Source organism: Melopsittacus undulatus, chromosome Z (assembly GCF_012275295.1).
Source record: "Melopsittacus undulatus isolate bMelUnd1 chromosome Z, bMelUnd1.mat.Z, whole genome shotgun sequence".
NCBI classification, from domain to species: domain Eukaryota; kingdom Metazoa; phylum Chordata; class Aves; order Psittaciformes; family Psittaculidae; genus Melopsittacus; species Melopsittacus undulatus.
In genome coordinates, this window is record NC_047557.1 from 18101302 (window position 1) to 18111642 (window position 10341).

Consider the following 10341-nt stretch of genomic DNA (forward strand, 5'->3'; position numbering starts at 1 on the left):
CAGCCCCCCCCCACCCCCTTCCGCAGCTCCGCACGCTTCTCCGCAAAGGCGGCGAGGGGCGCCCCTGGAGCGGCCGCGACCCCCCCGGGTCTCCGGCTTGCGCGGGCGCGGGGTACTCCGCGGCGGAGGCTGCGAGGGGATGGCGCTGCCGTCCGCGGGCGCGCCCGAGGGCTCCGGCTTCTGCGGCGCGCGGGGCTGCGCGGGTGCGCGCCGGAGTGTGCGTGCACCTAGAGCAGATAATTGGAGAGGGCTTCCAGAAGGTGGAAAATGTCACCTGATTCACACTGAACTTTTTAAATCTCCCCACCCCCGAGCAGACACACACACACACACACACACATTAGGAGACCGCCCACCGCAGACAGCTAGGACCCCCGTATAGATTTAAAGAGAGACTGCATTCAGAGCCTGACGTTCATTCAATAGAGCGATCATAAGCAGGCTGGCTAGTGCTCGCTCCCTCTCCCTACTCCCCCTCACGCCGTCTCTGTGTCTCTCACTCGCTGCTACACTGAGGATGTTAAATCAGAGAATCCACCCGGGCATGCTCTTACTCCTGATGTTTCTGTGCCACTTCATGGAAGATCACACAGTGCAGGGTAAGACCAGACTGTTTATTCGCAGTTGTGTTTCTTTATTATTATTACTATTGTTTTCCGTCTTTCGGGCACGGTCTAGTTGGCTGTGGTGTTAAGCGCCTCTCTCCAGGGTCCAACAGGACAGAAGTTAACTGTGGGCATGAGGTTGCTTTGTACCGAGGTGTCATTTAGATGCCTTTTTGATCGGATCTTCGCACTCTTCTGCATAGGCACAGAGGACAGATAAGGATGTTTCTTGGTATTTACTGTTATTATGCAGCGCGAATGAAGAGCAGCATCGGGAGGGAACTTTCCCAGTCGCAGCTCCCGCTTGAGTGCTCAAAGTTTGTTGGTAATTTAGCTCAGATTTTTATCTCGCCTCCTTCCTGACGGAAGGAGAGGTGGTGATGGGGAGCCCCACGATTACAGCTGACATTTTTAGAAACCAGTAAGTGGTCATTTTCCGGACATTCCTTTAATATTAGGATTTCCTCCTCCCCCCCACCACCCCCCCCCCTGGGTTTTTTGGTGTATATGAATAAATGGTAGTGTTGTAAATTCCCCTGCACTGAAGATTAGGTTTAAATAAGTTGGTTTGGGGTTTTTTGTTGCCTTTTTTTTTTTTTTTTTTTTTTTTTGTGAGCAAAACAAACCCGAACCTGCTTTTTGACAACTCTTAAGAGCCCTCTCTCGACACAAGGGAATATTGATTTTTAGTCTGGGGGCTTTTTTCCCGTATCTTGACTGTGCTCCAGCCACAACCTGGATGTCTTAACATTGCTTGTTCTCTTTTTAAATTCCTTTTCTCCCCCACTAGAGCATAAATTAACCTAATGTGGGCAACAGTGAGGCGTAAAACTTTTTTATTTTTTTTAGAGGCGTTGTTTGTGCAATGATTTTTAATGCGGGGGGGTGGGGGGAGAATGAAAGGGGATCTTCCCCCGCTCCCAGCGACATCCCGTCTGGCCGATCCTGGCCCTTCGCTGCGGTACATTCCCATCGGAGTAAGGAGGCAGGATCGAGACCTGGCTGGATTAGCACCAGAATCAATTGGTATTGAGTTGCTGGAGAAGTCACATTGGTTATTCACGAGAGACTCATCCCAACCAAAACTCTCCAGCTAAAAAAGGGGGAGTTGCTTGGACTAATGTTCTTGGCTTGACTCCACGAATAACAGGGATACTAGTAAAAAAATAAAAAGGGGGAAAAATATCCCCAAACCCACTCTATCCGGTGTAAGGTCAGTGTACTTTCCTCTGAAATGCGTGCGGGAGAGACGGCACCTACAACTTTTCCAGCTTGATCGATTTCTAAAACTCTGTAGGGACCTCCTACTCTATGTGCCCTTGTATTTTATGTACTTTGCTCACTTTTTGGGAGCTCTGCTGATATATTTTAGTGAAGGAAGGACATTTGTTAATAGAAACAGCAAAATGTGGGGATTTCGAAAGACCTCGCTAAGAGCAAATGTTCCCAATTCGTGCAGATTGCAAAATGGGCTGAGACTGAAACACTGTGCGGCACTAAAACAATGCTGCCGTGCAGCCACGGTGAAGAGGAGAGGGCAGGGGGAGGAGGAAGGAATTTGCAAGCGCGATTTTCTTTTTATTCCCTTTTAAATGCACATCCTTTTCAAGCCTCTGTCACGTGTCGGCAGTGCTCCTTCTGCTCTACATATGGAATAAATACCTCCGAAAACTGCCTCGTCCTGCTTTGATCGGGTTTACTCTGTTTTGAGTTTCTTTGGGGGAGGGTGGGTTTTGGGGGGTTGGTTGGTGGTTGTTGTTTTGGTGGGGGTGGGGGGCTGGTGTCAGTTTGTTGGGTTGAGGGTTTTGGGGGTTTTTTTGTTTGTTTTTTTTTTATTTTTTATTTTTTCGACTGCTCTCCCCAATGGGCCGGAGTAGCTGCGGGTTATGAAACGGGACAAATAAAAGTAAACAGTCTAGTAAAAGTCACTGCGAGGCGCACGTGTTGTGTCTGGGTCACTGGCGACCGCCACTGACCCGGCTGGGTGTCTGTCTGTCTGTCCCCCCGGCCCCCCCGCAGCTGGGAACTGCTGGCTCCGGCAGGCGCGGAACGGCCGCTGCCAGGTCCTCTACAAAACCGACCTCAGCAAGGAGGAGTGCTGCAAGACCGGCCGCCTGACGACTTCGTGGACGGAGGAGGACGTCAACGACAACACTCTTTTTAAGTGGATGATTTTTAATGGGGGAGCTCCAAACTGCATCCCGTGCAAAGGTGAGGGGGTGCTGGCGAGCTGCTCTTCCCTGGGAAGCGGTGCAGGCAGGGCCTGGGGGAGGAGGAGTTGAGAAGGAAAAGAGGGGGGTGACGGGGGCAACGCGTTCTCCTCCCGCCTCCTTCCTCGCTGGGGTTTTGAGGGGCGTCTCGTACCGGCCCCGGGATGGGTGAGGGGACCCCATCTCTGCTTGGTCGCCGGGAGGAGGGGAGCGACCTCCTCTTTTCCTCCGCCTGCCCCAGCCCTCAGCGGCGGGGGCAATTTCAGTTCCTCGAGTGGTGTTTCCCGGAGGAGGGTGGGGGGAAGGTGTTTGTTTCTGTGCTCTGGGGTCACAGTGTCTTTTTTTTCTTCAAGCAGTTTTGACACCAGGTCTGTTCTGCACACTCGGTACTAAAGTGGTGCCTCTTTCCTTCCATCAGAAACATGCGAGAATGTGGACTGTGGACCCGGGAAGAAATGTAAAATGAACAAGAAGAACAAACCTCGGTGTGTTTGTGCTCCGGATTGCTCTAATATCACTTGGAAGGGTCCTGTGTGTGGCTTAGATGGGAAAACCTACAGGAACGAGTGTGCCCTTCTCAAAGCCAGATGTAAAGAACAGCCCGAACTTGAAGTCCAGTATCAGGGCAAATGCAAAAGTAGGTTTGCATATCTAATCCCATCTCCCTCAAATGCCAAAGGGTGTGTGTCTAAGTGTAGGGAGGAGGAGCTGTTGGATGTACTTCCCCACAGGAACCAGAGTGGTGTTCCTAATGCTGGGAGACAGTAGCTAATCCATACTCGGCAGACAAGGCCTTAGCTGGATTGAGGGTTCCCCACAGTCTAGCAGCACTTGTGTCCCACTAGCTACCCTGAGTTGGGAAAGTTCCCTCCAGCTGCCCTTAAATGGCCAGAGCCAATGAAGGCAAATTTGATCATTTGTTTCATTGTGTCACCCTTTTACTCCCCAACAGGGCTCTGGGATCTCCTGTTAATCACTGTGTTTCTGTCTTTGTTTCAGAGACCTGTAGGGATGTTTTATGCCCTGGCAGCTCCACGTGTGTGGTTGACCAAACTAACAACGCCTACTGTGTGACATGTAATCGAATTTGTCCAGAGCCTACCTCCCCTGAACAGTATCTCTGTGGGAATGACGGCATCACTTATGCCAGCGCCTGCCACCTGAGGAAAGCGACTTGTCTACTGGGCAGATCCATTGGATTAGCCTACGAAGGAAAATGCATCAGTAGGTATCTTGGTAGGAGGATAAGGTTGGGGGGGAGCTTCCTCGGTCAGTGGTTTCATAGTATTGTGTGTGCAATTGGATGGATGTAGTGAGCACTGGGGAGGAGGAAAGGCTTCCAGCAGCCTGGGTTAGTGCTCCCCACCAGAAGAAGGAGAGCCAGGGAAAGCTTTGCCCCAGAAAAGGCTGCAGAAGGGGTGAGGGAGTAGAGGGACTGATCCTGCTTCTCTTGCTATCCCTGTGAGTGCTGACACTAGTATCCAAGGGAGAAGTAGCCGCCATTAAATAGATGATGACATGGTTACAGTGTAACAAGGTCTCGATATTCAGTGGATCTGGATTCCTGGAAACAATTGTCTTCAAGTGGTCTTGGCAAAGCTTGCTTTAACTTAATTGGAAACAGCTGATCACTTTTCCCTCTTTAGAAATAATGCAGAGTTTGGAGACAGTTGGTGGGTGAAGATAGGAAAATAATCTCTGTGCATCCTGACATTTTGTACTGTGATTTCCAGAAAGGACTGATACTGAAGCATGTTATGAGGAAGCACCTTCAGGGCAGGCTCTGCTCCCCAAAACTGCTGAGGAAATTTAGGGGAGGCTGCTTTTAGTTGGCAAAGGTTGAGGTGAATTCTCTTTCCAGTCTGGTAGGCAACTACTCTGTGTGGGTTAGTTTAAAAATAATTGATTTAGAAACGCTGAATGTGTTGACAAATTCTGCACTTACCACTAATTTGGGGAGCTGAATTTCCACAGACTTCAAACAAAGCAGGAAAGTCATGTACAATAGGCAAATGTAATTCTGTATTCCCAGGGCCAAGCTCTGCTGGCACAGCTGTCTTTCCTCCCCCACATATAGACAGGCAATGGTGTCCAAGGGACTACTTGCTTGAGCAAAATCAGCAAGTATCATCACATCTCCTGCATCTGAGCTTTGTCTATTCACAGTTCACAGGAGAAAAAGGAGTTTGGGGTTGTTTGTTGTTGCTTTTCTTTTTTCTTTGTCTTTTCACTTACCTCTTGTATCCTGTGTGTATTTTTAGAAGCCAAATCCTGTGAAGACATTCAGTGCAGCGCTGGGAAGAAATGCCTGTGGGATTTTAAGGTTGGCAGAGGTCGGTGTGCCCTCTGTGATGAGCTCTGCCCTGAAAGCAAGTCAGACGAGGCAGTCTGTGCCAGCGATAACACCACTTACCCAAGTGAGTGTGCCATGAAAGAGGCAGCCTGCTCCATGGGTGTGCTTCTAGAAGTAAAGCACTCTGGATCTTGCAACTGTAAGTGAGATTTTTAACTCTGCAGACACTTAAAGCTTCTGAAGGCAATCCCTAGGTACTGAAGACTTACGCCTTTAAACATAAGAAAGCTCGACTTGGAGATTTGAGATACAGCACAGGTGACATATACGTATGTACCTATCATGCACACACTTTGGTTACTGATTAAATGCAATAGATCAACAACCAGCTGACCTTCAAGTTGGGTTTTTTGGGGATATTCAAAGGACAAGTCATTCTGTCAGAAAGGGGTTGCCCTAAGAATGTAATTCTAGTGATTTTTTTTTTCCTACTTTGTCTGCTCTCGTGTGCTTCGCTGATTGCTTTATTAACGCCCTGATAAACTCTTAACTCGGTCCAAAAGAACAAGCCTAATGGTAGCACATGGGCATCTGGTTGAGCACAGTTGCCTCTTCTAACTCTGAATGAAGGACACAAAACAATTAAACCTAGAACGCAAGAGCGCTTTTCATTTGATTTCAGGAATCTGCCAATAAAACCTGAGCCATTGATTCTTCAGAACTTTCTGCAGTTTTGACTTCATAGATTACGTATAAAAAACCTTATTGCATAACAGCAGATGCCAAAGAGCATCTCACTACAAGTCGCATAAAATGCAACGCTGTATTATGGCTGTTCAGAGGGCTTTGAAAACATGCACTGAGCTGCTTCTGCGCTGTTGTTGTCCTTATTTAAACAACAGCTCCCCTGTATTCCCCCATCTAGCCATTAATGAAGATCCAGAGGACGAAGACGAAGATGAAGACCAGGACTACAGCTTTCCTATATCTTCCATTCTAGAGTGGTAAAAGCTCCATCACTTATTGGAACAGCCATTGGGCACAAAATCAATGTCCATACTGTACATAAGTGTATGCCTATTTATTTTGGGGAGAAAAAAAAAGTATACATATAGTTGAGTCTCGTAGACATTTATTTATACTGTGTCATGTTTTATAATTTATACATAAAATGTCTGGTTGACTGTACACCTTGTTTTTTGAAGAAATTTATTCGTTACGGGAAGAGCAGTGTTATTTATTGTGAGGTCTCTTGCTTGTAAAGTAAAGCTTTTCTTTTTTCTTGCAAACTATAAAAGTCCATTCCTTAGAGCTTACCCACATGATCTCATCTGTTTCACTGATGTTAACTCTTTTCCACTTTAACAAACTTGCATGTTGGTTTCTATTATGTTTATTTATTGGATTTTCTTCTTGCCGGTTCTGTATGTAAAAGCTCCTCGGGTTTTTGTTTACAAGGAATCTTGACTGACCAAAAGGCGTTGTAACTGACTTAAGTATACTTCCAGGGTGCAGTGAGGCAATCTTTAAGGAAACTTCTTCCACTTCACTTTTCTCTACTTCTGATCACATCATGTACTGAAGTGATCTCAATGTTCTGAGCGTTTATACTGTACTATACAAATTACAGACCCAAAGAAATCGGATTATGAAGGTTGTTAACTACAGGGCTTACTGTAATAAGAATAAAGGTTTTATTTTATTTTTATTGTTTCGGGGTTTTTTTTTGTAACATGCATAACTGTTTTATCAGGTGTTTCCTTTAAGATGGTCTTTCAGTACCACTTTCGAAGTTTTCTTTCCCAATCAGTGTGTCACTAAAAGTTATATCAAAGCTTTATCAGTTCAAGTTTCTTGCTTTTCATAATACTTTTTTTCTGATGCAATTTTATATTTTCAAACATGGCGAGTTAAATATAAATTCATTTAAATATATAGTTTTGTACTTTTCTACCATGTAAATGTGCAATGTATATAAAAGTTATAATGTGTATTTGTAAATAAATGATGAGTGAAAAAAATAATAAAATGGAATTTTCCTTAGAGGCAGTCCTCAGCTTTGGTTCTAAAGGGTTTTTGCCCTCTGGTGCAAAGAAGACAGTTTACTGGTGGTTAGGGGAAAGAAGCCTTGTGTGTGGCTAGCAGTGAAACACATTGGTTGAGGCCAAAGCTTTCAGCTGACATTGATTCAGGAAACCTTTTTTTTTTTTTTTCAGACAGGAGCAATGTCTTCAGTTCATTGGCATTAATTTTAAATCCAAGTACAGTGAGCGAGGGGAGAAGATGCAGTATTTTTGTTTCCTTCTCCATCCACTAAATAAAAAGTCTGTAATTTCTTGGACATCTCTTAACTCCTTATTTCTAGGAGATGTTGAATATATATTTGAAATTTTGCTGAGCTTCAGATCCATGTTACTGAGGTTGCAGTTGTATCACCACTTTATATGACCAATAGAAAAAGCAAAGTGGGGCCTACCTGCCCAAATTCAAGATCCATAACAAGTGATGCAAAAATACACCTCACTGAACCCAACCAAAAACCAAAACCATCAAAGAGCACATTACCATTTGGAAATGACTTTTTCACAAAGGGAAGATTAATTCTCAAGTTCTTTCTGGTGAATCAATATTCAAACTGGATGAACTGGACCCACTTAAGAATGAATACTAATACAGTGAACTGAAGAAAGGAAGCGGCCATAAGCACAGCAGGGACCAAAATCTGCCTGGCTGTGATGTTCTCCCAAATAAGGCCCCATTTACCAAAATTTCTCATACCACATAAACTTAAAAATGTACTTACATACCTTATTCAGTGATGGTCGAAATCCTTCTCTGAACTCAAGAATGAGAGCAGAAATTGACTTACCAATTTTGTTTAAAGGCAAATCGTATTTGAAAACGGTTCCTGCTGTAGTCTTCTGTGTATTTTTTACTGTATATACTAATTTGTTATGGATTGTTTAGCATTATCCAAAGCAAATATGTATTCCTTTATGCATAAAAGCTACAAGTGTGCATTTATAATACTGTATTCAAAATAATAGTAAAAAACATCTGCCCTTCATCCTCCTGTTGCTTCATTTAGACAAGTAGTCTCTTTGGAAGGAAGTACATGATGAGAGGAGCAAAGAGAGCAGGATTATAGTCTCCTGGGGGAACAGAACCCAGAATAAAAGATAACAGGGACGAGGAGAACAGAGGGGTGGAAACAGAACCTATCAGAAAATCTTTCAAGGAAATAACAAACCCATGACAATAACACAGAGACAAAATGTTTAATAGCTATGGAGAGTATCAGGAGTTTTTTCTCAAAATCAGATAGGTGCCAGCTAACTTCTTTTCCAACAAAACAACATTAAAATACTGGTTTTAATTGTAAATATATGTACATGTCTTACAGAAAGACTGTAGCAGAGCAGGATTTCTGGGTTCTAATTTGATACCCTGCTGCTGGATAGCAAAATAACTTTGAGAAAGTCACTGACAGATAAATTCAAGAGCAGCAACAAGAATGTGAGGAAGCTGTATTTTCACATGTACACAAAACCACCACAAAATTCTACATAAGGTTTTTGCTGATAAAATGATCTAAAAATTCTGCTATTGCATTTCCAACTGCTACAGCTGTTTCTATGCAACTGAGAATCCTGAAACCTACCTTGCACCAAAGCCTGCCTGTGATGTACAGGTGAGGCACCTCCTGAGAGGCTTCATGAGGTAAGCATCTTCTGAGCAAGCCTAACATACATCAGCCTTGTCATGAAACACAGCAGCCCCAGAGACTTTCTCCTAGAAACATGTCCAGAGGTTGTAGCAGCATGACTGCCAACATTTTACATAATATCTTAGTTGTAGATAAGGCACTCTTTCATGAAGTGGGAGATGCAGGTTCACTGCCAGTCTCTTTCTGAGCAGATCTGTCCCACATCTCCCAAGAATGCATCTGCCACCAACTCCAGGTGAAGCACAGGCTGGAGAACTGTCTGTCATGACTGCTGAAGCCATACTTCTGTACTGGAGAGGACGCCAGATTCATTGAAAGAGGATAATTTGCAACCCTAATAGGTGCTCCTTTTGAAGAGGAAGTCCTGGGTTCTTGCCCCAGGGGCTGCCTACACATTTTGCATTTGTAATTGAGTAACATACATACATAGTGCTTGAAGCAGGGGCCAGAATCCAGGTTGCCTCCCCTCCTCCTTCCCCCAGCAGGTAGGTGCCTCCATCCTTGAGCTATGAAATCATGTTTAACTCTCTGCCTAAATCAAGATTACAAATCTCACATCTTTTTCTACACTGAGTCATACACCAGGAGAGGCTTTACTTTTTTAATCCTCTCTTCAAGGCTTGTATATGGGGAATTTCCTGGGAAATGGAAATGTTAACTTAATTCCCTCAATCTAAGGAAAGTGCTGAATCTACTTTTTCTACCTCATGTCCTTCTTTCGCGTGTTTTTGATTTCATTTAATTTAGCTTCTTTTCTTGATGCACAGTCTATCCTGGATGTTGTTTAAATGATGACACAGAGATATATGAATGTCTAAGTACAAGAAGGTGGTTTCCAGCTCTGAAACTATATTGTACAAGCTCCTAAAACCAGAAGATAAATACACTTTCAGAAATATCTTTCTCTTGAGTGTTTTTTATTGTTTGGCATAGATACTCCCTTTGCTGTAAATCATACTTCTGAAACTCTAGCTCACCATGGAGTATACTTTGGTACTGAATCCCAGGCTTGTGGACTCTGTTCACAAATGTAGGCACAATAACACAGAGTGGAGCACATATGTTTATAAACAGAAACCCGTATTTGGGCACTTAGGTAAAATCAGCTTAATTCTAAGAAACCCAGCTTGAACCATTCGAAGCATAAGACCATTATTACCTCTAAAGCTCCAGTTCCCAAGTGTATTTATCTGCGCAATAAATGCAAGTGAGTATATAGAATTTTGGTCACACTCCTATGCATTCCTGATAGCTGTGTTCATAAGACAGACATAAGAACAGTATTATGGACCTATTTTGCACCTTTTACATCTTTGCTTGCTTTCTGCCGGCTAATACACCTCAACTAAAACTACATTCCAAACCTCTCAGCAAATTTCAAACAGCTGCCATTTCTTCTTTTTTTTATATATATATATAACATTAAAATGTTTCCTTCTTTCCCTCCAAATGGGAATCAGGTGAAATTAAATTTCAGTATGCAGTGCTGTTCTCTAGGCAGTGACA

At 44.0% G+C, this 10341-nt stretch overlaps 1 protein-coding gene across 2 annotated transcripts; it reads left to right on the forward strand.

Annotated features, from left to right (window-relative positions):
• Positions 1 to 246: 246 nt before the first annotated feature.
• FST (follistatin) lies at positions 247 to 7320 on the forward strand. 2 transcript variants are annotated; one of them, XM_005151955.3, is made up of 6 exons: positions 247 to 599; positions 2625 to 2816; positions 3234 to 3452; positions 3815 to 4039; positions 5077 to 5307; positions 6034 to 7320. In XM_005151955.3, the coding sequence occupies exons 1-6, from the start codon at positions 518 to 520 to the stop codon at positions 6114 to 6116; spliced, it is 1032 nt and encodes a 343-aa protein (XP_005152012.1). In that variant the 5' UTR covers positions 247 to 517; the 3' UTR covers positions 6117 to 7320. The 2 variants fall into 2 exon arrangements, with proteins under 2 accessions (XP_005152012.1, XP_030907448.1); XM_031051588.2 differs by having other exon boundaries at positions 248 to 599; positions 5077 to 5232.
• The last annotated feature ends 3021 nt before the right edge of the window (positions 7321 to 10341 follow it).

What these genes read in the sequence shown, in the direction of transcription:
- FST (XM_005151955.3), top strand. Translation starts at nt 518, where the DNA reads ATGTTAAATCAGAGAATCCACCCGGGCATGCTCTTACTCCTGATGTTT. An exon ending in AAACTGCATCCCGTGCAAAG is followed by an intron (nt 2,817 to 3,233) that starts GTGAGGGGGTGC and finishes TCCTTCCATCAG; the next exon opens with AAACATGCGAGAATGTGGAC. An exon ending in GTATCAGGGCAAATGCAAAA is followed by an intron (nt 3,453 to 3,814) that starts GTAGGTTTGCAT and finishes TCTTTGTTTCAG; the next exon opens with AGACCTGTAGGGATGTTTTA.